At 54.2% G+C, this 27,711-nt stretch overlaps 1 protein-coding gene across 2 annotated transcripts in view; it reads right to left on the minus strand.

The window, feature by feature from the left end:
• Positions 1 to 8,333: 8,333 nt before the first annotated feature.
• SH3PXD2B (SH3 and PX domains 2B) overlaps positions 8,334 to 27,711 on the minus strand; it is a 90,167-nt gene continuing 70,789 nt past the window's right edge. Inside the window, exons 9-14 of one of the 2 annotated variants that reach the window (XR_009453129.1) lie at positions 23,931 to 24,048; positions 20,565 to 20,791; positions 18,091 to 18,140; positions 17,095 to 17,220; positions 10,992 to 14,312; positions 8,334 to 10,959 (exon numbers count right to left, since the gene is read on the minus strand). Coding sequence is in view for 1 of the 2 variants with exons in the window: in XM_059699193.1 (XP_059555176.1) it covers positions 12,789 to 14,312; positions 17,095 to 17,220; positions 18,091 to 18,140; positions 20,565 to 20,791; positions 23,931 to 24,048 (2,045 nt within the window). In the remaining variant the exon portion in view is untranslated. Of the gene's footprint in view, positions 14,313 to 17,094; positions 17,221 to 18,090; positions 18,141 to 20,564; positions 20,792 to 23,930; positions 24,049 to 27,711 lie in introns of both variants that reach the window. The other variant, XM_059699193.1, reaches the window with a different exon arrangement.

The following is a 27,711-nucleotide window of genomic DNA, read 5'->3' on the forward strand; positions in this document are numbered from 1 at the left end:
TACTAGAGTATTTGTTGGGTGTGTTTTTTTCTTCGCCTCCCACCACCCTAACTGGGTGGGTGCATTCAGACAGCTGACACTGAGCACTGTAATAATGCACCCCCGCCCCCATCTTTACCACATACTCGGGAGACGGAAAAGCAACAGATCCCTTGCCCACAGGGGTGCCAGCCTGGTGGGGAGACAGACACATAAACACAAAATTACTGTGCAATGTGGTAAGTGTTATAGCACCATTCTCTATAAAGAATTCTTGCTTTTGTTTCCTTCCACACAAAGGGTTTAAAACATCTTATTATAATTCAGTAGTGTCTTGAAAAGAGGCTCAACGAGTGGTAGGCAGTTAGACAGCGTGAGCATAGCAAGGACAACAGGCCAAGTATGGAAGGTCACCAGGGTGGAAAACCCTGGGCACCTAGCAATGGGCAACACTGGGCTGGAACCTCGCCCCCAGGGTGACCTTTCCTCCCCTAGCATATCCCTGGTCATGCTTATACCCCGTGACCTTTCCTATGGACGGTCATGTGGTTCAGACCCTCCCCTGACCTTTCCTCCCCTGCCATGTTGCTAGTCATGCAGGTTATACCCCTTTAAAGAGGAAATGAACAAGGGGACCGGGCAGAACATAACCCTTAAGCATTAAGCCCCCAGGACGTGAGGTTCTGACCAGAATCAAATACATCTAGGTCTCAGTTGTGTTTCAGCTCCAGGCCCAGGAAAACTCTCCCCTCCCCTCCCCTCCCCTCTCCTCTCCTCTCCTCTCCTCTCCTCTCCTCTCCTCTCCTCTCCTCTCCTCTCCTCTCCTCTCCTCTCCTCTCCTCTCCTCTCTTCTCTCATTTTCGCTGCCCACCCCCACCCCCACCCCCGCCCCTGCCTGTCTCTCACCTTTCTAAATAAACTTCTCTTATAGTTTGAATCTGGGCTCTGAATTCTTTCTTAGCCAGAACTCAAGTTCTGAGGTTGCTGAACTGAGGTCTGGTCTGACTCCACCGTTCTAATGCCTGATGCCATTATCACTGCCAACAAAAGAATTTTAATTAAAATCAAAATTATCTCTAGCATTATTAAAGCATTATGAGATCCTGAAAAGGGTAATCAAATGGGGTGGTCCTGTTCCGATTTCACTTTGCAGTTATGGAAATGTACTGCTTCCCAGCGTCCAGAGTGCCGTAATTACCCTTCCACATTTCTCCCGTCACGGCTAGTCTACGTTTGGGTTAAATTGTCTCATGCCCCCTAGACCTAACAAAAGCATTCAAATTAATCCAGTGTGGGAAAGGCGATTTGGGTGGTATTTTCAGATGCATGAAATGACATCAAATTACAGTGTACAAGTTAGTACCATTTTTTGTACTGCAATTCTTTTCCTTTTAGAACTATAAAATCTCAGTTTGGTGTTAGCTTGTCTTTGACACCTCCTTAACACATGCTAATCTATTGAGAGATAGATAGATAGATAGATAGATAGATAGAGAGAACTCAAGGTCAGAACTTTCCATAGGTAACTAACTGGACCTTGTTGGAACTCAGTGACACCATTTTACTTCTACTCATTACCTTTAGAGTTACTTACTAATAATGGAAAACTATACAGCTTTTCAATTTATTGCCAGGATAGAATGCTTCCCTTCAAAGAAGTATATTTAACTTTTGAGTTTATTTATTTATTTATTTATTTATTTATTTTTAATACATGTTTATTGATTTCAGAGAGGAAGGGAGAGGGAGAGAGATAGAAACATCCATGATAAGAGAGAATCATTAATCAGCTGCCTCCTGCACGCCCCACGCTGGGGATTAAGCCTGCTACCTGGGCATGTGTCCTGACCCAGGAATCAAACCATGACCTCCTGGTTCATAGGTGGACGCTCAACCACTGAGCCACCCTGGCTGGGTTGAATTAATCAACTTAAGTAAAATATTAAGTAAATACTGAAACATGTGGGATGTGGGCATGGCAACATTTGCGAGGGTGCTCCTCACACAGCTCAGGTGTTGGGAACACTGCCCTCACCTTGTGTGTCCTCTATTTTGGGCCTTTCAGGAAGCTTTTCCTAATCCTCACCCTGGAGGCCAGTTTCCCTTCCAACATTTTGTGTAGCTGCTCTCTTAGGTTTCTCCCCAGTTCCCTGCAGTTGTTTGCAGGTCAGCCCTCTTGGCTAGACGACACTTCTCTTCGTCATATCTCCATCCTCAGCTCCCAGCACCACACCTGGCCCAGAGCAGGCCCCAGGATTCTGGTGGTCATTCCCGGGTTCTCACACATGAAGGTGGTTTCAGGATGTCCATAGGGGCGCTAGGCTCAGTCATCTTGTGCCAAGGCAGTTCTGTCCCTTGGAAGTCTCCCTGCCATGGGTCTGCTGGGGGCCACAGAGCTGCCTGTGCAGGCACCTCAGCCAGGCACGTTGGATTCATAACTGACGTGAGTGGCGAGTGTGTGTGTTCTTTGCTGATGTTACTGACCCACTGTTGGAGGTGACGGGTGGACTTTGGCTCTGCAGGGAACATACTGCCCCTCTAGACTGAAGGAGAGCAGTCTGAGGGGATGCTAGCTCTCTTCTTCCTGCCACCAAAGCCACTTGCTAGCCTACCACAGGGCAGCTGTGTTTCCGCCCACACAGAAGGGACATTTTAGTTATTGTCGGACTATCCAGCTTTCGACGATGAGTGAGAAGCATAGAGGTGGGAACCCTTAGCCTTTTCCCTAAATTGGGGCCTGTGAGTGGGTGAGGATAGGCAGCGGATGGTGAGGTAGCACCTGAATGTCACTTGGTCTTACATGAGTCCCAGGTCCTGATGCTAAATATTGGACGTGCACCTGTGGGAATTCAGGTGTTCCCTTCCCACCCCACCCCACCCCACCCCACCCCCAAACTGGTACTCCTTAGCTGAAAAATGAACAAGTTGTTTTCTTTTAAAAAATATATATTTTTTCATTGATTTCAGAGAGGAAGGGAGAAGGAGAAAGAGATAGAAACATCGCCCTAACGGGTTTGGCTCAGTGGATAGAGCGTCGGCCTGTGGACTGAAAGGTCCCAGGTTTGATTCCGGTCAAGGGCATGTACCTTGGTTGTGGGCACATCACCAGTAGGGAGTGTGCAGGAGGCAGCTGATTGATGTTTCTCTCTCATCGATGTTTCTATCTCTCTCCCTTCCTCTCTGTAAAAAATCAATAAAATATATTTTTTAAAAAAAGAGATAGAAACATCGATGATGAGAGAGAATCATTGATCAGCTGCCTCCTGCTCGCCCTACACTGGGGATGGAGCCCAACCCAGGGAAAAGGCCAAGACTGGAATCGAACTGTGATCTCCTGGTTGACAGGTCAACTCTCAACCACTGAACCACGCCAGCTGGGCCCAAGTTGTTTTCTTTAAGGTAATCAAATAGAGATACAACTTAATATGGACACTCCCCATGAAGTGACCAGAAGAACTGAAAGTTTTGAAAAGCAGGAAGTTCTCAAAAGCATTTGCTTTCAGAAACAATAAGCACTAACATGCAGTGTCCTGTTTCTTGGAGACGCTCTACAGCTCCTCCCCGCTCCATGGGGCATCTGGTTTGGATCGAAAATAAGACCTTCTTGGAAGGAGGTCTGAAGGGCTCTGTGTTCCTTGCTGATGAATCACGTAGCTTCTCAAACTTGACCTACTCAAGTTCCCTCAGGGGCCTGGGGCCCAGGGCCCGGGGCTGACCCCGAGCAGCCCAGTGAAACCATTTCTTCAAAGTCTGCAGTTTTCTCTTAAAAGCACAGGCAAGCTTTATATTTTATTGCACAACATGTCCCTGTTTAACATAAACATGTGTCAAATAACTTGCTGGTTAAATTGCTTAAATCTTGACTCCCAGTTCCCTCCCTCCCTCCCTCCCCCCTGACGAATTTTTGGGTAGAAATGAAGTTCCAGAAGAAGCTTCGGGGTGTCTCTCAACACACTGCTGCTGTGCGCCCCCCAGGAGCCAGCCCCGGCGTGGACGTGAGTCACTGGGTGATCCCGGCACTTCTGAGCGCCTTCCAGAACCAACCCAGAGCTTCCGTGCACCCTCCTCCCCGCGCCCAGGGCGCTGACGGGAAGTGGAGAGGCGGGCAGCAAAAAGACTTTCCGATTGAGAATGTCTGTCTGCTCAGCCCCAGGGCCTGGCACAGTGAAGAGGAGGGTTATGAGGAAACAGGGAAACAGTGTTTCTTAACTTGGGTATAAAACTTCTCTATGAGAACGTTTTCACTTTGCATTTCCATTTTGGTGATATTTTTTATTATTTTTTTAAAACATATTTTATTGATTTTTTACAGAGAGGAGGGGAGAGGGATAGAGAGTCAGAAACATCGATGAGAGAAACATAGATCAGCTGCCTCCTGCACACTCCCCACTGGGGGTGTGCCCGCCACCAAGGTACATGCCCTTGACCGGAATCGAACCTGGGACCCTTGAGTCCGCAGGCCGACGCTCTATCCATTGAGCCAAACCGGTTAGGGCGAGAGGAGTGCTCTTATAAGAAGAGGCCAGAGAGCCAATTTGGTCTCTTTCCACCCCGTGAAGATACAACAAGAAGTGAGCAGTGTGCCACCCACAAGAGGGCTCTCCCCAAACCCGACCATGCTGGCGCCCTGGTCTCAGACTTCCAACCTCCAGAACTGTGAGAAACCAATTTCCGTTGTGTGTAAGCCACCCAGTCGCCGGCACTTTGTTAGAGCAGCCCGAACGGACTAAGATGGTGCGGAAGCACTGCATTTGACCAGTGAAAAAATACACTGGAAGTAGCCTGGCAGGTCCATGTTCTCAACAGCGAGAACGTGACCTGGTTCTCAAATCCCCTCCAAGGACACCCAGTGGCTGCTGCTTACTCCCCACGGTGCACACGTGCTCTCTCGGGCACCTCGACCCTTCTCGGAGGGACTTCCCGGGGCCCTCCACGTGATCCCGAGACACGCACGGGGAGAAAACTGCAGTTCCTTCCGAAGGAAGACCGACTTGGCCTGGCTACTCCGCTGAAGATCCTAAGGCGCACCATCCAAGTCACAGTCCTCAGAGGCTCGCCTGATGGGGCCTGGACTCAATTTAACACCGTGACATTCTGAGTAACGATTAAATCCTGGGGTCTACAGCGGCATGTTCCCAAGTCTGTTCTGTGGGATGTTCCTTGAACGCTATGTGGGAAAAGAAGAACTCTGTTGTCAAATACAATTTGGAGACACTGGGTTAACGCCGGGTAAACGGGTTCGTGATGGCAGGCTTCTCGGGGCCTTTCGCACGCAGCGTGTGACACGGATCCCCAAGGAGGAGGCTTGGAAGAGGCTCGCGCGGTGGCTGCCAAGTGGGTTTGACCACACGATGCTGTGCCGCGATCATGTGAGGGGCTGATGTTCCATAAACACACGGTGGAAAAACTTCCATTTAGAGGAAAGTAGTAATAAAATAGGAGACGCAGCGACCAGGGCCAGGGGGGTTGGCAAACTACCGCCCCAGGGCCTAATCCCGCCAGCTGCCTGTTTTGGTGCAGAGCTAAGAATGGCTTTTACAGGCTAACTGGTTACATTTTAAGGAGTTATGTAAGTCCTTGCATAACATTCTGGTTTTGCCTCCTGGCTCCCAAAGCCCAAAATATTTACTATCTGACTCTTTAAGCAGTTTGCCGACTCCTGCACCAGGCAACGAACGCGTTTGAAGACTATGAATTCTGTGTGTGTGAGGCACACATGACTTCTAGTCCTCTTCGCCACGCTGTGGGGAAGGCTTTCTGGTCTCCGTCTTACAGATGAGGATGCTCAGCCTCACAGAGGTCGTGTTTTATCAGAGCCAGAACTCAAACCCAGCTCTGTCGTGCAGTCCCAGAGCCCATCGCCGTTCCTTCCTCAGTGGTTTACAAAGCGGGGTCCGTGCGCCCTTGGGGGACGCATAAGACTTGCCACGGAAGCACAGTGAAAAATTAGATCTTTTCATTATAGATTTTTTTAGCTTATCCTTTAGACACTTTTAATTTTGTATATATATCTTATTACAAGAAATCAGCTAAAATGAGCCTAGTCAGCAGCCAGCAGACAACGGGGAAATCCATTTGGATTTCTCCGAGTCAGACCAATAGTGACTAGGAGGCACCCAAGTTCATGTGCAGCTGTCCCTTCGGAGAAGGACAGTGTCCTGTGATGCCGTGAATGTTAGTATTAAAGACTGGATTTCCCTGAGGGGGGAGAGTTGCAGCTGGAATTAGGGGGAGGGATTGGCTAAGGGTCGTGGTTCAGAGAGAATTCATGGTAGAGTTGAAATGTGAAATGTGACATTTTCCAGCTTTTATATTACATGAAACACTGCTCCTGTGAATGGCTTCATGGTCAGGTACGTCTGGGCAACCAAGTTGAAACTGCTTGTTATTATATAATAGGCTTCGAGAAGCCCTGCAGTAAAGAAACTGTTTATTTCCCAAACGAACATGCCCACGGAACACGTCCTTCCAAGTATTCACTGGCATTTGTTCCGGGAAACACACTTTGGAAAGTGCTGAGTGAAGAGGTAGACTGGGGAGATTCCAGATCTTTTTCATGTGAGGGGCTTTGTTGTTAGACACCTAAGCTCATCCTCAGATTAGCTATGACCATGGGTAAACTTAGCCTTGGACTATTAACGTCCATCCATAAAATGGGTATAAAGAATGCCTACCTAGAACTGCCCTGGTGAAGATTAAACAGATATAGCTACAAGGTTCCCAGCCAATAGCATGTGCTCAAGGGAAGTTAGACCTTTTCCTTTTTACGGACTTGGGTTTTTGGAAAAGGAAGTATTTCTTGAGGACCATCTTGAACCCAGGAACTAATTGCACCAGGTGAGATCTGTGCTGGGATTAGCACTTGGGAGGGGCACAGTTGCGGTACAAGAGCTTGCAGAGAACCACACACCACACACTGGGGGACCCTGACCCCGTCAGTGCCTTCTTCACATGTCAAATGCAGGTGTCGCTTCATGGAGCACTTTGAGGGTGAAGTGAAAGTGTATGTAGTGTGCCCCACAGGCCTGGAACAGAGCACATGCTCAGGAAATGACAGGTGACGCTGATACGAATAGGGCATAGCACCATCCTTGAACACCCTCGATGCCGCCAGGCAAGGTGCCGAGCCCGTCCGTTTCTCAGAAGGAGCACATGGACTACTTCCTCACAATGTGCTTCTTAAACGGTACAGATTCCCGCTGATTCGGACTTTGAGGGGCGCAGCCCAGGAACGGGCATTGTGACAAGCTCCCTGGCTCATTCCAGGGTCACTAAAATCTGAGAATCACTGGCTGGGAAGCCTGGGTGGCAAGAATGTGAGGACCAGACGGACATGGAACTGGAGAAGGGACGGACACAAAGGACCCTGGACTCAGAGGAACAGCCCCACGGAGTGTCATGGACCCACGGGTTCGCCAATGCCCTCCGCCTCCTGGGAGGGTGACTGAGAGCTGGCTGGCGTGTGGTGTGGCATTCCCGGAGCAGAGGACAGCACGGTGGGCGCTGGTTCCAAGCGAGACCTGCAGGAGGTGGGGGGATGAGCGCCCCCTGAGAATAGGTCAGGTCTGGTCCCCATCCCAGGAGGCCCTGCGCCCCTCTCCACCTGCCAGGGAAGCCCAGGCTGCTTGTATCCTGATGGCCAAGCGCTCCTGGTTTGGAAGGTTTGGGAGAAAATGCTTCCCAGGGCGACCTGAACCCCCTAATGCTTTTCCTTCTTATGGGAACAGAGATAACGCCGCAATGAATGACCACTGTCCCCCAGCAAGGTCTGCCAGCAGGCACGGGTCTCTTTGCCATGTTCCCTCCGAGGGAGAATAGACAGTGTATGTAAACCCCGCTGGCAGTTCTGCTCAGGACTCTGCTGGTCCTACTCTTCTTGCTCTAGGAAGGCGGGTGTCATTTAGTTTAAGACTCATCTGGAACAAGAAGGCTGCACACCGGGGTTGGTTTTGTTTTGGCTCTGCCCCTGGGAAAGTCATAGAAGCTCAGGCAATGCCCTCCACCTCCTGGGAGCAGATGGCCTGGGCGGTCCCTGCAGAGCCCTGAGCCTGCACCACTCACACCTGCCTGTCAGGCAACATGAGACCTCGACTCCCAGGCCATGTGATGTGCTCTGGCTCAGGCGAAGCTAACATGTGGGAGACACAGCTTTCCCGTGGTTTCTGGAGAATGCAGTTGGAAGAATCAAGGTGCACTAGGGCCCAGAGAGAGAAGCCAGCCCTATTTCTGGGCGATGCCCACACCTAAACGCTCACATTCACTTCTATTCCCGGGCCTCAGAACTGCAGGCCCAGATGCCAGGGCAAAAGCCATGCGCCCGCTCCGCAGCCCAATAAATGCACAGACACGGCATCTTCACAATGAAGCTTGAAACCAGTCAAGCACTATTTTTTTATTAAAAAAAAAAAGAAAGAAAAAAGTCTAATGGTAAGTATATAGTCTATACATGCTACAGCTAATTGTTCACCACCACCCCCCTCACATTATATATCCTCATGTATTTTTTTTTTTGTTAAAACAAAAACCACCACCAGAATTTGTCCATTTGCCGAGGGTGTAGGAGTGCTGAGTGTCCAGAGATCGCCAGCATCATCCTGTGAGTGGACACGAGATGGCGGGGCAACGGCGCCAGAGCCCGCTGCTCCTGGAGGGATGCAGGCATGGCCCGCTGACGTGGCTGCTCCCTGATGCGGGACACGGGGGCTGTGGCGAAGGTGACCATTGCTCCTCACCACCCCCGGAAGTGAAAGGGGCACCATGAACAGTGAGATGGGCCCAAAGGCATGGACAGGCATACAGAGGGGTGAGGTGTGGACACCCCTGTGGCCGCAGAATTGCTTATTGCTGCAACAAGCCTGGCAGGGCACCGCGAGTCCACAGAGGACCCGAAAAGTGCTGGGTTTGGCTTCTTCCAGGAGAGAGATGGAGCCCCCTTGTCCCTGGTTGGAACCAGGGAGGCCTCCTCCGGAGAACAGGGTAGAAAGGGGAAGGAGGATGGAATGTTGAAGCATGAGGTGGGGCTCAGTAACCCGCAGGGTAGCGCCAGAAACAGACATCACCCCAGGGAGCCGGACGGTCGCGGCGGTGGGAAGGGTCCTCAGCAGGTGGTCTGAGTGGGCTGTGGAGCCTCCTGGCTTTAACTGTGCAAAGTCAGAACTGTGTCTACGTTTGGAGCAATTCCTCCGGGCCAAGGGAGGGTGCCCTGAACCCTCAGGCCTCTGTGTGAGCCAATGACCACTCCTTAGGCCACAACTTGACACTAGGTCGTCTTTGGTCTATGGCATGGTATGGCTGCTTGCAGCAAAAGCCCGGAAGGATGGGCCTGGATGACCAAGGGGGCGCAAGATGGCCCATGGATGGCTAAGGCTGTTACATGCCCACTGTCACAGTCCCAAGACAAGGCAAGACCTCCCAGGAGGAGGTGGACCCAACAGTTAGAGACTTGGCACAAGGACAGGATGAAGGCCAGGCCCGGGACCTGCTCTTTCTTGGTGTCCAGTCCAGCTATGTGAGGGCGGGAGCGCTCAGTGCTGGTACCTGGTACGGGCTGAATAAACACAAGACTGCCCATCCCTAAGGTCTTCCAGACCCTGGGAGATCGGGCACCTGCCCTTGAATGTGGCCTGTTTTCCTCTTCCACCTGGGAGTGAAATCCCCCGTGGGCTCAGGAATATTTTAAGGCTGAGAACGCAGCCTGAGAAAGCGTGGCGGAGGCTCACAAAGGCTGGAAGCCCGACTGGGCCCTCGGAGTCCTCAGAAGGCGAGGGCAGTAAAAGCGGCTCCGGCCCTCCCCACGCCTCAACCCGGGACAAGGACATAACCCCACCGAATGGCCAAGAAATTCTGAGCGGGAGAATTTCAGCAGAGGCCTATTCCATCAAGCGGTAACCCCCAAACTCAGATTTTCCTCAGATTTGGTGGCACCACGAGCTGTAGTTTTACCCTAAGATGTGGGGTGAAATACAGGAAGGAAGAGGGGTGGCGGTGTCATTGTCTGCCTCCCAGAGTCGCATTTACCTGTGACCCACGGACCTGTCATCGTGGGGCAGGCGGAGGAGAAACTCGAGGGCCCCCTGCTCCCCTGGAAGCCCACACACACTTCACTGCTGGGGGCAGAGGAAGTCACGGGCGAGGGGAGAAAACCCCCAGGGTCCCGTCTCTGCTCGGTCACTGTCACTATTTGGATGAAGACGGGAACGCGACCTCACCCCGAGCCCCGATTTTCTCACTACAGATTGGGACTGACCTCACGCCCCGCCCAGGGCTACCTCGAGGGCCACGCTAAAGCGGGGAGCGTGTCTGAGCCCCGGGGGCCTGCCGGAGCTTGGTGTGGGGGCCGTTGCTACAGCCGGGGGCCAATTCCCACGGTGGCGGGAACGCCAGGGGAGTTCTGCGTTTGCTCTGTCAATTGCTCACCGAATAGAGGCCACAGTCCTGGAGGGTGTGAACCTAAGTCCACAGTCAAGGACAGCGAGGGAGAGCCACTGCCAACAAGACCCCCACTTCTAGGTGGCTGGGGACGCGCCCACCCTGTGGCAAACGGTGCTGAGGGAGGGGCCGCGGGACACCAGTGTATCCCGCGGAAAGAACAGTGAACAGAGAGGAAAGTGGCTTTAGTACCTTCAGTTCCCATCAGAATAACAACAACAACAATAATAAAAATAATAATAATAAAGGCAAGTCCTTTCATTCGCAGAAAAACGTTCTGCCCAGAGAAAGAACGAGTCCCTCTTCACCCGGCTGATCCCGGGGGGAGGGTGTGAGGTCAAAGACAAGCACCTTCAGTGGAGTCAGCGAACAAACGGAAAGCAAAGCTCCCACAGCCAGCCGGGCAGGGGGCGGCAGGGGGCCGCGCGCAGCCTGGCCGCCCCGCGCCTGGCACGCAGTAGGAGCTCAGGAAAAGCTTGAAAAGGTCCTTGAAAGCAGAAAGGGAACCAGGAAAAAAAAATTTAGAGTTCTGTCTTGAAATGTAGTCAAATCCTGCATAACAGCTTCATGAAGGTGGCGTAAACCAAAGGGGAGCAAACACTCAGAGAAACGTGCTCTGGGGCCGGGAAGAGGGGGTGGCCCTCTTCCAGCCGCCTCCCTTCTCCCCCCAGGGTTCTGGGCAGGGGCCGAGGGCGAGCAGGGGCAGGGAGTACCTCGGGCCCTGCCCCCGGGTTGGCGGGATGGGACTTACAGGCGGATTGAAGGAAGGAGACGGTCTGGGGTCTGAGGAGGCTCCTCCCGCAGACACATCCAGAGCCCAGGTGGTGGGGGAGGGCCTTTGGCACTGCAGGTGGACAGCGAGCACCCCTAGGAAAGCTGGCTTTGGGGTTCCAAAGGCATGGCAGCCAATGAACACTGACTCGGAGCCTCTGGGGCAGGACAGGGCCAGGTCCTCTCCTGCAGGGTCGGGGTGGGGGGGTACTGCTCTCTCACCCCCAGGCAGCCCAGCCCACAGGCAGGAGCTCTGGGCCTGGAGCTGGAAACCCAGGGTCCTGGTTCTAGTCCCGTATGTGGCCGTGACTATGTGAACCACACCATCAAAATGGGCGGGAGGGCTGCCCTGGGTTCATCCAGGGAGACAGAGAGGGAGCGTGCGGGGTGTGTGTGTGTGTGTGTGTGTGTGTGTGTGTGTGTGTGTGTGTGTGTAAGGGGACTGTGAGAGCCAGAGAGGAGTGGGGAGCAGCTGCCTGGCCCTGTCATCTGAGGGGGCCACTGCTCGCTACGCTCAGCCTGATGGAGAACCAGCTGCTGGTCTTTGAGCCACCAGGGCCCCTCAAGGCTGGCATGTGAGGCCACCTCAGCTCCCTCTGCTCCCTCAGCTCTCTCTCCCTCCCCTGCCTGGTTTGCCTCTTCCAATGGGAAGGGCACAGGGGCGGAAGCCAGGCAGGCCTGGATTCAAGTCCTCTTCCCGCTCTTCCTGGCTAGTGTGTCTGGGGCACACGGCGCCCGTTTCCTCATCCATGAAATGGGTGTAATATTACAAGAGGGGGCTGTGGTGGGGGTTAAACACGAACGCGAAGCGCCTCGTACACAGTTTGGGACGACTGGCTACTCGGCAAAGGGGTGCTCAGAACGGAGCATGGCTTGTTAATGGTCCTCTTTTTTCAAGCAAACGTGGAGATTCTTGCTCTAAGTGGACAGAAGCGAAGGGCCCCAGGGTGGGGCGGGGATTGCCCGGAGGCTGGCACTTGCTCCAGGCTGGACCCGCCCCTTCAGGACGGATCAGGTTCCCAAGACAGACGCTGGGAGGCGGAGGGCCGGCCAAGTGGACGTGGACCTCCAGGCCCACTCACTCGTGGGGCAGTTGCATCTGGTCAAACCTGAGGCCTCGGAGAGGAGCCCACGGAGCCCACTTCCATAGGGCACAGTCCTTCCTGGTACCAGGCATTTGGGAAAGGGGTGAATAAAGTCACCGGCTTTTAGACATGGAGAGGTTGGAGCAAGCAGCCACAGGCCGGATGGGCTGCCAGGGACGGGCTCCCCTCACTGCGCCGGGTCCCGTCCCAGCAACGAGACATCCTCCTGCAGGTTCTCCACGTGGTGGGTTCCGCTCCTGGAGGCCTGGAGAGTCACGTCTGCCGCCGGGTGGGCAGGGAAGCGGGCGGCGATGCCACAGGCCTTAAGGCAGGGATACCAAGTGGAGAGACAGCCAGGGCGTGGCCGCTGCGCCTCCAGGGCTGGCTCCACCCACGGGAGGGAGGAAACCACAGTCCTCCAGAGCCTGCCTTCCTTCGCAGCCGCGTGGAGGATGATAAATTAAGAGGCATATTAAATATGTGGGCAAAACCAGCGGGGGCGCGCGGGACCTCCCCGCGGGGAGGCTAGGGCTTCTTGCGGAGATAGTTGGAAGGGATCCAGCCTTCCCAGGAGGGCGCTCCGCTGAGCACCTGGCAGAACCACCAGCCACTGCTGTTCTTCTCCCGGACCTCGAACACCGTCCCCTCCTGGAAGCTGCTGGCGTCTTCATCCCCTTCGAAGTTGGCCACGGCCACGTACAGGTCCCTCGGGCTGTCGGCACTGGGGAAGGGGGCCGCCGCCGTTTTCTCCCTGTTTTCTCCCATCTTGCCCGCCAGCCGCGGGCCCAGCCCGCCTCTCCCTCGGATGTCATCTTGGCCCCCTGAGGAGTTGGCCAGAAAAGGTTTGGCTTTTGGAGGGACCAGCAGGGCCCGGCCTGGGGCAGGGGCTGCCCTGCCTTCGTTGGCCTCCCGCTGCGGCCCCATGGGCTCCGGGAGGGGCCTGGGTGAGGAGGAGGTCTTCTTGGGGGGCGGTGGTCTGCGGGGCGGGATCACGGGTCTCTGCTGGGGAGCCTCTTGGGGGGCCTCCTTGAGAGGCGCGGGCACGTTCTTAGGCGCAGGATCCGTGGTCTTGGCTGGCTTCGGAGGGGGCCTGCAGGGTATCTCCTTGGGGCTGAGCCCGTCCTGCTTGCCCGTCCTGTCCGGAGCGCGCCCAGGCCCCTCCCCTGGGAGGAAGCTCCCGACAGCCTGGTGGCTGCTCTCTCCGTCCAGCAAGGGCTTCTCGTGGGGCTTGGCGGGCCTGAGCTTGCTCCTGAGGTTGCAGATGTCCACCTGCTCTTCGCCCTGAGGTGCCTCGATCCTGGGGGAGGAAGCTGGTTTCGGCCTCACCTGAGGTTTGGACTTCAGGAAGGGGTTCTGGGGCCCGGCTTCCGGCTTCTCCTCCGGCGGGTCCGCTTTGGGCTTGGAGATGGGCCGGAGGTTGGGTTTCTTCACTTCCTTGGCCAATACTTTATGGCCACACTCCAGCCCCATCTCATTTTTCAGCTGGAACACCTTGCTTTTGTCAGGCTTGGGCTCTGGCTTCTTGCCGTCCCGAGTCGGGGGGCTGTGTTTAGCTGGAATCATGGGCAAAATCACGCCGGGAGGCTTGGGCGAGGAGCCCCTGAGCTGCTCCAGCCTCTGCCGCTCCCGCTCCTGCAGCTCCCCTTCCGACTTGATGATGGATTCCTTCCGGGGAGGGAGGCTGGGCTTCTCCTCCTGGTTGAGGTCGGAGATCTCCTCGTAGCCTGTGCACGGCACGTCGGAAGACGCCTTTCTCAGGACGTCCTTCCCGCCCTTCCAGTCTTTGGACCTCGGTATCCCAGAGTCCACGGCACCGAGCGGTGCATCGGGCAGGGGCCGAGAGGGGCCGCCTGCTTCACCGCCCATGCTGTTCTCCATCGCTGCCTCCCCCAGCCGGAGCTGGGCCATCTCGTTGGGCAAGGGAGCCAGGAAGTTGGGTCTGGAGGCATTGCTGGTCTTCTTATACTTGTCGATGAAGGTTGCTGGGGCCCAGCCTTCCTTATCTTCGATCTGAATGTACCACCAGCCACTCAAGTTCTTCTCGATCACCTGGGCGGGAGGAAGAGGAAAGCACTTAGTCGGCGTGGTTCCAGAGCCAGTGGACCAGGGCGGAGTAGGAGACCCACGTGCACCTGAGTCCCAGAAGAGGGGTTGGCACTCAGCAGGTTCCCAGACATCTATGGTGGACAGCCAGCCGATGGAGGCTACAGGAGCACCTCTCAGGCGGGTGGGCTCCAGTCTAACCCTGGATTTCCCCAGAAGCAGTCCCTGACAAACGGACATGCGCACAGGCGGTGAATTTGGGAGATGACTTCAGGAAGTGACAGGTGAGGAAACAGGGAAGGTGAGGGCCTACTATGAGCAGGTTATTGCTCTGGGCCACGGGGGCTTCATCCACCAGGGACCCTCCGAGAGACCAAGCACAGCCAGACCTCCCCAGTGGGGGTGGGGGCAGTTACCCCGAGACTCACAGTCCTTTCTCCCAGGGGTTAACTCTCCTGTTTCCGGGTGGTGCCCTCGGGCTACATGGGAGGTAGGGGACCTGTATGCAGCTGCAAGTCAACTCAGGTGGTTGGGACGCAGGGTGGGCCCCCGCAGTGTCTGCTACAATACTAAAGTACAAGGTGAAATGCATGGGCAGCCCAAAGTAGCCCTGGTCGCTGCTCTTTGGCTGAGCACAGATAAAGTGGCTGACAGGTGCTTACGGCATGCGGCATGAGAAACGTGTATCCTTAAATGGGGGCACCTCACTCAGCTCACGTGTACACACAGGGGAACTGGTGATGGAGGCAAAACAAACTTTCATCGCACCGCCTTCTCCCTCTGGGATACACACCCACTGAATGAACGGTGGGTGCAATCCCCCTCCGTATTTAAGATCTTATGTTACCTGTTGCCTTTCATTCAGGACCATGTATCTAAAGTGACATGGGTGAAAGGTACCCAGGCTGCATGCTGTGAGCTGAGCTGGATCTGCCCAAGACTCATGTTGAAGCCCTGTGCCTTAGAATGTGACTCTACTTGGAGATGGAGCCTTTAAAAGGTAATTAAGTTAAATGGGCTCATCAGGGTGGGCCCATGTCCCATACGACTGGTGTCCTTATAACAAGAGATTAGGACACAGGAGAACATACAGAAAGAGGGACAACCATGTGAGGACACAGTGAGAAGATGGCCATGGGCAGCTAAGGGGAGAAGCCCCAAGAGAAACCAACCCTGCTGACACTGTGACCTTGGCCTTCCAGCCTCCAGAACTGTGAGAAAATAAATCCCTGTATTTTAAACTAGCGGTCGCCAACCTTTCAGACCTCACGGACCACCAGAGGTTGGCGATACCCAGACTGTGGTATTCTGAGACGGCGGCCCGAGCTAATACATACCTGCAGTTCTCTGGCAGGCTCCGTGCACGCCATCTGACTCGTGCTCACAACTGCCCCCATGAGATGGGGGTTATGATCCCACTTCACAGGTGCGGAACCGAGCCTCAGGAGAGCTGAGGACTCGCAGACGGTCAAGATGCGGGGACGGGAGTTAAAGGCAGGCTGGTGGGCTCCAGAGCCTGAGCCTTTCCCACTCCCTGACCCTGTCCCGGAAAGGGGACCCTGCCTGAGAGGAGCCGTGCCTGGGGTAATAAAACGCGGGGCAAAGAGGCGGCGGGCATAGCTCTGCTGCTGCACTCGGCGCCCAGCTCGGAGAGGGGGCAGAGGCTGGGCTCCGGGGCCTGCATTCCTGGGTTCTAGTTCTGGCTTCACCACTTACTGCCCAAATGGCCCTGCACAAACCACATTCCTGAGGTTCCACACCACACAGAAGAGGTAACGGTAAGAACAATGACACCCGCTGCAGGTTCTCCCGATGGCCACACACGCTAATGCGTACAGCGGGTGGCTGATGCTGAAAGGTAAGCGTTACCTACTATTAAATTACAGCAGAGATTACTGAAAGAGCAGGGTGCACGTGACAGGCATATACTTAAGTCCCATTGGACGCTCTCCAGAAAAGGGCGCTGGTAAATGTAGGCCCTTCACCTGAGGGTGACTGGCATTTTTCCAACACTTGGTAGCTATGGTAACAATTAAAGGCAATTCTGGGCATACTAGTACAAGTCATTGTGGGCGCATCCATGAATCCAACATACTAAGAATAATCAAAATGAAATATATCAATGAGGATTTGCTAAGCTTACACTCTATACAAAGTACTATTGTGAAAGCTCTAAACATGTGTGCTCTTAATTATGACCTGTGGGAGTTTTCATTTACTAGAGAGAAGCTAAGAGCTATTATGAATAAAAGCAAATTCAAAATCAAAAGAATGCGGAGGAAAGAAAAGAGCCTGGTCTTCAAAACCAAAGATACCTAGGTTCAAATCCCAGCTTCACTATCTACTAGCTATGTAACCATGAGCAATTTACCTAACCTCGCCTTGTCTCAGGTACATCTGTAAAATGGGCTGAAGATACTGACTTCTCCCGGAACTTCTGTGAAGATCAGTATGGAATGTACCGGGCACAGAGAGGTGCCTATATCATCATCATTACACATGCTATGAAGATACGTAGGCCAGGCAAGGAGTTAGGAGTGCCTGGTAGCTCCACTGCTGGCACAATGCGGTTCTGCTCATGAATTCTGAAGGCTAATGCGATACTGAAATGAACCAGGAAGCAAAATGAGAGAAGAGGAAAATAGAGGATGTAGAATTTACCATAAGAAAAACAAAAAACAAAAAACTTGGTTAAGCCAAAAACTTTATGTAATGTTACTAACCAATGTTACAATAAATTAAAAAAAAAAAAAAAAAGAATCACAGGTAGGACAGCAGGCTCACTCACCTCGACCTTGAGGCCCGCCTGGAAGCTGATGCCATCAGGGATGGTTGTCTGGAACTCGGCAATGGTGTAATACTCTTCCTCCACTTGGGGTGGGATGGGGGGCTTGGGCAGGTTGAGACCTCGAGGCTGGTATGATTAAACACAGTGCTAAGTCCCATGGAGTCCATTACCATGGCGCTGAAGGAGGGGAGACTGGGGTGCTAAGGGACTCAGGCACACAATCATCCTCAAGGGGGCGCGGGTGGACCCATGGGACTAAACAAAGAGGACCACTCAGATCATTATCGCCTAGATGGGTCACTGGCCCTTCGGCTTGAGAGCAAAGAGAAGAAACATTTGCCAACAATCACGAAAATGTGAGGCAAGACGATATTCTCTGAACTGAAGAGGCAGCGAGGGTTGTGGAAAGAACACAGGTTTGCAGGTCAGACCCATCTGGGTTAGAATCTCATACTGATTATGTGTGTGACCGTGCATAAACCACACCCCCTCTGGGGCCTCAGTTTCATCTCCTGTGGAATGGGGATAATATCAGGGTCAACCTGGTGGGGTCACTGCAAACATTCCACAAGTGAAGGGAGCGAAGCACCCAGCGCACTGCATGGCACCCATCAGGTGCTCACTAAATGGCAGGCTTTAAAAAAAGACGGCCCACTTTTCAATGTATTGGTTAGAAAGATACCGAAAGAATAAAAAATCTATGCAAGTAAAATATCACAATGGCACCACAAACGGTATTTGTGCCCCATCACAGTTCCGGTCTCAAGTGACCTTGTTTGAGGAGACCGACAAGACAAAGGGCTCAGGAAGCAGAGGGCAAAAGCCATGGGCAACTTGTCTTTCCACCTGTTAATGGCACTTTCCACCTGTGCAGCCTGCGTCACCAGGCCGCTATGTGCACAGGAAGAAAGCGTCTTTGGAAAGGGCGAGGTATGTGTGAGGGGCTAGTTTCAGGTCAGGGGCTGGCTGGCTCCCCAGAAGCAAGGGGCCACTTACTATGGTCATATCCCGGCGAGGAGGGGGTCTCTGCCTCATCTTGGGCGATCCTATAAAGAGAGGAGATCTCGTTTCACACACGTGCAGAATTCTACAGATAAAATCCCTGAGGGGGACACCAGGGGAAGATCTGTTCCGTCCTACACAAGATAAGCCATGATGGTCTGCACAGGCGTTAGTGAGCCGCCGTGACCCTTCCCGTGAGAAGAGCTGGGTTCGGAAGGGGCTGGTCAGACTTGGCTCAGGACAGCCGTGTGCTGAAGCACTGGAAAGCTTTCTAGGAAGGGCAGACGTGTAGGCTTCAGAATAATGCAGAGGCGGCTGCAGCAAATCATATGACTCACGGAGCCACAGGACCCTCACCTGCAGAAGGGGAGTAATGCCTGCCTCCCAGGGCAGCGGTGGGGGTGAAAGTAAATTCGTGTGAGGCTCTTGGCACATGGCAGACATGCCATACATGTCACTGCCCCTGGCTTTGTGCTCTAGAACAAACCCACTTTAAACACGTAAACAGAACCAAACCAACTTGGGCTGATGATTTCAGGGATTTTTACTCTGGAGGGGTAGTTTGGCAGTTGGGTTGTGGAGATGACTACTCATCTCTTAAACAACCATCTCCTCTGTCTTCTATTAGAATAAATAGCAAGAGTTTTAGCCAGACACTTAGCTGACTATATCAGGACTACATTTCCCAGACTCCCTTGCAGCTAGGTATTGCCATGTGACTGAGTTCTGGTCAATAGAATGTGAGAGAATAGGAATAAGGTAGCTTCTGAGTCAAGTCTGCCACTTCTCTCTGCCTCTTTTCATTGGTTGGACTAGTGGTGAACCATCCTAGACTAGAGGGATGAGGGCAACACACAATAGATGCAGTGTAATAAGATTCTTGACTGCATGCAGCTGTTATTGCAGCCCTGGACGTATATCTGAACTCTTTTTTAAGAAATACATAAACATCCCCCCACCCCCCCCCAAAAAAAATTTAAAAAAAGAAACAAACATCTAAATTATTTGAGCCACTGTTATAGGGTGTATGTTTGTGGTGGTGGTGGGGGTGTCTTTGAGCACCTGAACCTATCTCAACACAAAGTTTCAGATTTCCGTTTGCTCCTCTAGGTTAATGGGAATCCTGTGTTCTTGGCCATGAAAGAATAGAATCACAGAAGCCAGGTGCTGGACAGAACCCTGCCACAGCTTGTCAGTGCTTCTCAGAGCAGTTAAGCAGAGAATGTGAAACTCAAGAAGTTCTTGGACTAAAAGAGCCACTATAAACAGCTGGAGAAGCCCAGCCAGGAACAAGTGACTTCATCCCTACAGCTAATAGGAAGTCTTTTCCCAGCAGACAGATGCCTTCTGCTCTGAACACCAGGACAGAGCCACGTGCGTGCGGGTGGAGCCCTAGGGATGCGGCAGACAGCAATGAGCCCTGCTCTCGGGTGTGCTGGGAATATTAAATGGTAAAATATATATGGGAGGCTTCGGAAAGCAAGATGGATAAAGAAATGTTGTTGGAGTAAACCCAACTTAAAAGGGTCAGCTTTTTCTTCCTCTAGCTCAGAAATGGGGCTATGTAGCCCTAAGTGGTTTGGCTCAGTGGATAGAGCGTCAGCCTGCAGATTGAAGGGTCCCAGGTTCGATTCCAGTCAAGGGCATGTACCTTGGTTGCGGGCACATCCCCAGTGGGGGGTGTGCAGGAGGCAACTGATCAATGTTTCTCTCTCATCGATGTTTTTAACTCTCTATCCCTCTCCCTTCCTCTCTGTAAATAATCAATAAAATATATTTAAAAAAATAAAATTAAAAAAAAGAAATGGGGCGGTATAGAGAAAGCACTGGAGTGTGGAGCCAGATGGGCCTGGGTTCAAGTCCCAGCCCCACCGTTTACTAGCTGGGGGGTCTTGGACAAACCACTTAATCTCTCTGTTTTCTAATCTGTAAAATAAAAGTTAGTGCCCGGCTGGGGTTGCTCAGTGGTTGAGCGTTGACCCATGAACCAGGAAGTCACGGTTCAATTCCCAGTTAGGGCACATGCCCAGGTTGCAGGCTCGATTCCCAGAAGGGGGCGTGCAAGACGAAGCCAATCGATAATTCTCTCATCATTGATGTTTCTCTTTCTCTCCCCCTCTCCCTTCCTCTCTCTGGAATCAATAAAAATACATTTAAAGAATTATTTAAAAAATAAAGTAGGAAGTCCCTAAAAGGTGGCTATGTGGAGTCCATGAGCCTAATGGTCAGATCCTGGGCACACAGGAGGGGCCTGAGAAACAGCGGAAAAACAGGATCTGGAGTAGGAAAGCGGTGTTTCTCCACTCGGTTCTGCAACTTGCTGGCTGAATGATCTGGAACAAGTTCCCTGGGGTTTCTGAGGCTCTGCTTTCTTATCTACAGGAGGAGGGACAGTGCATGAGGAGCACCGAGCCCAGAGCCTTGCCCGCTTGGCCCCTAGCCTCCGGGACGCGGTGGGCGTCACTCACTCTGCTTGACGTCGCCGTCCGGCACCGGGCGGCCTTCACAGCGGCCGTCCCGCTGGCTGCTGAGCGGCTCCTTCTCCCGGCCCCCCAAGTTCTGCGGCCGGGAAACTCCATCCAGGTCAAGGACGCCCGTGTGGGCAGGGGAGCCGGGGCCCAGCTTCAGGGATAAGGGCTCCCCGCTGCTCTTCTTCAGGTAAGAGGCCGGGGCCCAGCCCTCCTTGCCCTGGTACCTGGGAGGAGGAGGGAGGATGCTGGTCAGGCTGTTCTGCCAGGCGCATGTGAAGAAGCCACACGCCTACTGTGAATCACATTTCCGGCCCAGATGGCAGGAACGAAGGGGCACAAGTGCTCGGGGCCAGCGGCTGGCACACTGCTTGCTGCCCCCTGGCGAAGCCTAAGCCGTCAGAGCTCGGCATTCAAGGCCTTTCCAACTTGGCCTCTGCCTGCCTCCCGGCCTCGTCTCTCACAGCCACCCCCACGTCCCACCCACCCTACTCGGCCTGCAGCCTCCCAAATGCGCTTTCAACCTCCGTGCACGCCCCCCTCCCAGCCCCAGACCCTCTGCCTGCCTCCCCCCCCCGCCTCGTCTCTCACAGACACCCCCACGTCCCACCCACCCTACTCGGCCTGCAGCCTCCCAAATGCACTTTCAACCTCCGTGCACCCGGCCCCCCCAGACCCTCTGCCTGCAAAGCCCCTCCCCCGCCCCTCCCTGCTCCTCCTTCCCAGTTCTCCTTCACACCATGTCCTCTCCCAAGCCTTCCCTGAGCCTCACGGAGAAGGAAGCCCTCCCTCCCTCCACGCTGCCCAGTGGCCTGCACATACCACACTCCCAATGCCTATAACACAACCGCACTTGGTCTGTCTCCCAGTTAGAACGCCAGCTCTGGGCGGGGCCATGTTGGACCCAGCTCTGTGTGCCCAGGGTCTCAGTGCCAGTGAGGTGAATAAATAGAAGGAAAAACTGCAAATGGGCTTGGCAAGGGGAAGTGGCCTCCACTATATGGCTGTCCCCTCACAGCCATCGCTGCGGTGACAGCAATAATGATAATGATAATTGGGAGTCAGAGGGCACTGACTGTCCTGTTCTGTGTACTTTAGAGCTGTTGATGGATCTCATCCAGCCGAAGCTGGGAGGTGGCCGACAGGCTCTCAGACCTGGGCGGCCGGCACCTGGCCGTGCCCCTAACTTCCATGCTCTGCTGCCTCTTCCAGCAGCTCCAGCTCTGGGCACAGGGAGGGCGGGCTCCGTTCCCGCCGGGACCACATGCATTCCTGCATTCCCAGGGGGATGAAGCAAGTGGGGGCTGGTTCCGGGTCTCCAGGTGTCGGCTGGGTGTCACTGGACTGCAGAGCGACGGAGACCCTGACAGGCCAGCTCACGGAATTCTCTTTAGAATCACTTAATTCTCTGCGTGGAACTCAGTTTAATGGCAGGACCCAAGGGGTTGGTCTGGACCACGCAGTCACCTGTGCCCGTCTCCTTTGAACTCCACGTTCAGTAACATCACACTGGGTGCTAGAAACGGACCACGGTGGGAGTATTTATACTACGGAAATCAGCATACAACTCAAGAGCACTTTCCCCTTGGAGAGCTGATTGTTAAACATCTCCCTGCACGCACTGGTCTGGTCAGTGGAAATTAGGTGCTCACACCTTTGGGGGAATTAACACACCTAACTGACCAGCAATGATAGATGACAGGGCCAAGTATCTTTTCAAGAATTACTATTAAAAAAAAAAAAGAATTATAGTAAGGCCCTAGCTAGTTTGGCTCAGTGGATAGATTGTCAGCCTGCGGACTGAAGGGTCCCAGGTTCGATTCCGGTCAAGGGCACAAACCTTGGTTGCAGATTTCATGGCCCTGGTTGGAGTGCATGCAGGAGGCAACCAATTGATGTGTCTCTCTCACATCGATGTTTCTGTCTCTCCCTCTCCCTTCCAATCTCTCTAAAAAAATCAATGAAAAAATATCCTCGGGTGAGGATTAACAACAACAACGACAAAATTACTGTAAGAACGAAACAGAACTATGTTTCAATGAAAAAAGGTCCTTTATGACTGAAAGCACATTTGTAAGGACATAGAAACCTGCAGAGCTGGGTGTCCGCCAATTTTAAAATCCCTTCCCTTTGAGCAGGAATAAATCCTGTCTGAGCTGGAAAATGTCACGCTACATACAGTCCTCACCCGCAGCACGAGGCGGGTCATTTGAGGGCACCAAGCCACAGCGGAGAGGCAACACATACAGTGGCAAGTGGGCTCTGGGGCGAGGGAGGTACGGGTTCAAATCCCGACTCTGTCCCTTTCTAGCTTCGGTGAAACCTTCAGATGACCGCAGCCCGCGGTGGCATCCTGCGGCAGCCTCAGGAAGGACCCGGAGCCAGCCAGCCAGCCCTGAATTCCAGAGCCACTGGGTGTCGGGACGATTTGTCATGCAGTCAGAGCGCATATACACTCAAGATGCTCCGTACCGCGGCCATTACTGCCCCAGACCTCAGTTCCGAGGTTCCCCTCCCCCAGGAAGCCCCTGTTCTGTGCTCCACACGCCCCCGTGCGTCTCTCCAGCACACCTGCACCACCCTGGCCTGCGTCTGCCCCCTCCACCCCCGCACCTGCTGGTGGGAAGTACAGTGTCGTTCTCATTGCCGACTCCCCAACGCCCAGAACGGTGCTTGGCCCAGAAGAGATTCTTGGTGTGTGTCCGTGGAATGAATGAATAAAGTGCCCCACACTCAGCCCCACGTGAGCAGCCCTAATGTCCCGCCTCACATCCCAGCACAGACGCGGGGTCACAGGGACCTCAGACTTCCTCTCTGGTCCATATTTCCTGTGGTCACAGCCTGGCTTCTAGGGTGAGCAAGGAGGGGGTTCCCAGGACTCATTACCAAACCCGGGAAAGTACCAGGCAGCTCAGCACGCGCTGGCCACTCTCCCCGCCCATGGGTTCTGACGTCATCACACAGGCGAAGGAGCTGGGACCACGTTTTGAAATGCCTCCCATCCTGGACTCAGAGATGAGGGCCAACGATGGGCTCTCGGATGCGTTTCTGTCCGTGTGGGGCTGAAGGGGAAATCCCACACACGGCGGCTCAGCCTCCCGTGACTTGTGAAGAGGAACAGCTGGAGGTGGAGACCGGTCTTGCTCAACAGGGCTATGGCTCTCTGCGGTTCGTTCTACTTGGAGACGGTTTTGCTTATGATGAGTTTTTAGAGAAGGATCGGAGGAGGGAGGGAGGCCAAACAGCACAGAGGAGAAACATCCTTTCATGGCTCAGGCCAAAACCTCACCCCATCTGCACCGGCTCCCAGGCCTCTGTGCAGCTGGAGCCCACGTGACCTGGAGCCCACCCAGCCACAGTGGGTACCTGATCTTCCACCAGCCTTCCAGGTTTTTCTGAATGACCTCCACCACGGCCCCTCTCTCCAGGTTCATTTCATCCTGGTCGCGCGCCGTGTACGGGTAGATGACTGAGTACTTCTCCTCTGCGGGGACAAAGGGAGGATGGGGTAAGTCAAGGACACTGAAGGTCAGGCTGTGATCCGTGAGATGTCCTTGCCCATCAGGGGGAAAGATTTCCTCCAGAGATTACTGTGCACCCCCCAGGCCCTCACTTAGCCCCAGGTGACCCTGCACATGCAGCCACAGGACCCAGGACCAAGGGCAGGTCCAAATCCCTTAGCGTCACACATGCCTCTCGCCTTCTTCAAGTCTGCGCTCCAAGGTCACCTCCCATGACCTTGCCTCATGCAATATTCAGACCCACTGCATCCTCTTCCCTCTTACCCAGGTCTGTTTCCCCCACACAAGGAATTCCATTCTAACCATAAACTTACTCCTTTATTGTATTTTGGGTCTGTCTGCCCCGCTAGAATACGAATGCCCTTGAGGGCAGTGATCGTGTGTCTGTCTTGTTCATCCCTCTGTCTCCCAACACTGAGTCTGACACCAGGAACACGTAGTAACTGGTTAGTAGGTGAACGGGTCCCGGAGGCCTGCCGGGAGCCACCTGCTCACGTCAGAGGGGGTCAAACCGCCTGTGGCTCCTCCGCAGTTCTCACCGCGAAGGGTCAGGGGTGAGCAGTTCTGGCAGCTCCTGATCTCAGGCTGAGATCACTACCAAGGAGACGGCTAGTAATTTTCATTACCAAGCCGGGAACTGATCTTCATTTCCCATTCATTCTGTTCAGCCTCCGGAACCGACCATGCCTGAAGTTCAATTTCACTTTTTAAATTAATATTTTTATTAAGATATAATTGACATCTAACACTGTTGGTTTCAGGTGTACAGCACAATGATCAGATCTATACCTACGGACACACATATCTTGAGAAATGACTGCCTGCTTCAACTTTCATTACTATGACTGGGGCGCCTTCCACCCCACTCTCTGGTGGTTTCCCGCTCCCTCCCCCAAAGCAAGGGACCATCCTTGGGGCCCCCCTCCCCCCCAAGAGTTGCTTTTGTCACACTCGGGCAGGCCCTCCAGAGAGCAAGAGAATAGCTTCCGTCCCCAACACTGGGCCACGGCTCAGATGGCTGCTGAGCCAGGCGACAGCTGAGCGCCAGGGGAGCCCTGAGGAGCGGGCTTTCCGGTCTTGGTTACATCCCGGCCCCCAGGGAGTGGCGAGCCAGCTGTGGGCTGGTGGGGACGGTTAGCGTGGGCGCTGACTCTGCCTTTGGGAAAACACCGCGGTCGGCCCGGGGCCTGCCCAGCTGGTGCAGAGGGAGGCGGAAGACGCACAGGGTGTTTATTTATTTATTGATCTGGCCCACTGACCTGCTCCGCGGGGCTGGCTGACTCGAGTTGCACATATCCTGTGCACAGCAGAGTCAGCTGTTCCCCTCGCTCAGGGCGGGCAGCTGCGGGTGGGGGCGGGGTAACTCGACCCTGCCTGTGCACAGACCTCCTGCTTGGTTGGGTCCCAGACTCAGTGCAGTTAGTCCTGCGGGCCCTGGACCCCAGGGGCCGGCACCCAGAGTGAGCTGAATCGCACACGGGGGTTCTCTAGCACCCCGAGCCTCCGTGGGCCCCATGGGACACTCAGTGAGCCCTGACAAAGCTTAAGGTAGACCTTCGAGACTGAATGGTGGCACCCGGTGGCACTGCTGCTTAGCGCCCACCCACCCTTCCTACCAACTCCATCCACAGGGTTTGGGTGAGCTGACTGCACCACCTCCTGGAGAGAGGAGGGTGTGACCCTGGCCTGGCATCCCCTGACCACTGTGACTGATACAAGGACGGTGTAGGACCCACGTGGGCCAGATGGAACCCTCCCTGGGATTTGTGTTGAAGGAGAAGCACCTTCTTCAGTGGGTGTCCCTGGAGGGTGCCTGGAACTACGCTCGCCGTGAGAGAATGGCTCCAGCCAGGTAGAGAGCAGAGCAGAGAGGTGGCAAGAGTGAGTCTCAGGACCCCAGGATGTTTTCCAGCCCCTGGATGCAGCCATGCCTGAAGCTAGCCCTACTCTGGGCTTTTCAGCGACAAGTCAATATACTTTCCTTTTAGTTTAAGCCAGTGTGACGTGGGTTTCTTTTCCTTGCACCCAAATGTGCCTGAGGAAAGGAGCAGGTCGCCGGCTCAGCATCCTAGAAGTCCCCAGACATCCTTTCTTAACCCGGGAAGCTTTAAGACCCGGGCTCCCTCCTCCCAAACCTGCATGCCAACACACACGGCACAGACACGATCCCTTTCTCACATGCAGCAGGCACAGGCCGCCCAGAGCAGGAGGCGCATGCAGACGCAAGGACCCGGCTCCCAGCCCCGAACGGGGAAGAAAACACCGACGTAGACAACCTTGCCGCCAGCTGATGGCATACAAGTCCCCCAGGGTCCGGCGGCGGCCCATGGGCCGGGGCAAAGACCAGTACCTCCACGAGACTGGACGGGCAGCATGTGGAGGTGAAGGGCAGAAGGCAGAGGTGAGAAGACAGCACTCCCAGTGTCTCCAGGCAAAAAGGGCACCAAGCGCGCGTTCCCATTTAAGAACACTGATTTCTGAGTCCACGCCAGCCCAGGTGTCGCCAAAGGCCCACGGTCCTGAGTATTAACCCTACAGCTGAGTGGAGAGGCGCCCAGTAGACATAATTCTATCCCTGGCATGATGACAACGAGGCCCGAAGAGAGGTCCTGATGGCAGAGGGAAGAACAAGGTACAAATCCTTGGGAAAATGTGGTGTCTCTCTCCCTCTTACTAGCTGTGTGACCCCAGGCAGGCGTTTCCACCTTTCTGAGCCTGTTTTTCCATCTGTGAAATGGGGTAACGACCAGCCCCTGGCAGAGGCGTGCCGCGTGGCCGTCATCACTGCGTACGGGAGCTGGAATTTCCACGCAGGGCACCACTGCCCCCGAGCCTGAGCTGATTCTGCGGTGTTCCCAGGCTAGCCTGGTCCCCAGTGCCTCCCGGGCCCACAAACACAGGGCAAGCCAACAGAACCCTTTTAATTTTACTCTGAAGGCTGTGGGCTGTTGTTGCTACACGTAATTCCTGTTGCTCACCTTTGAGCACAGAAATATGCCGCTACTCCTCACCCTGTGTCTGGCAAGTGTACACTGAAGAGGCTTTGCGCTTCCTCAAAACAGTCAACTAAGCCCCAAGTGTTCAGCCCGAAGGCAAGGCATAGCTATATGATAACAACGGGTCCTCGCTTTTTATTATTGGTTGAGGTTCTTTGTCAAGGGCTTTGCATATGGGTCTCGTTTGATAATAATAATAAAACAAAACCTCATGACGGAGACATCACTCCCGTGTTGGGAGGAGGTGGCTGAGCGGCAGAGGGTAAGTTGCTGGCCCCGTCCCCTCAGTCAGTAAGTGGAGCAGCTGAGGTTCGAATTCCGGTCCGCCCGACCCTCCCATCCTCCGTTTATCAGCTAAGATGCACGCATCCTCTCGTTTTAGAAATGTTTTCGGGGGGAAGGGAGTCAGGGGGCCTCAGCATTTCTGACACGGCAGGAGCCACGCTTCGGGACACCCGTGGGGCAAGTTCTCCGGGAAATGGAAGCGTGTGTGGGTGAGTGAAGGGGGTCTGCCCTAATCCCGACGCCCAGTCAGGGCTGTTATGCCAGCGGAGAAAGCAGAGCCCTCTGCAGACGGCCTCAGACGGCCTGCAGATGAGCTGGAAGCAGCCCCGGGACCTTGGCCGCCAG

The sequence above is a fragment of the Myotis daubentonii genome, chromosome 5, assembly GCF_963259705.1.
Source record: "Myotis daubentonii chromosome 5, mMyoDau2.1, whole genome shotgun sequence".
In the NCBI taxonomy this organism is placed as follows: Eukaryota; Metazoa; Chordata; class Mammalia; order Chiroptera; family Vespertilionidae; genus Myotis; species Myotis daubentonii.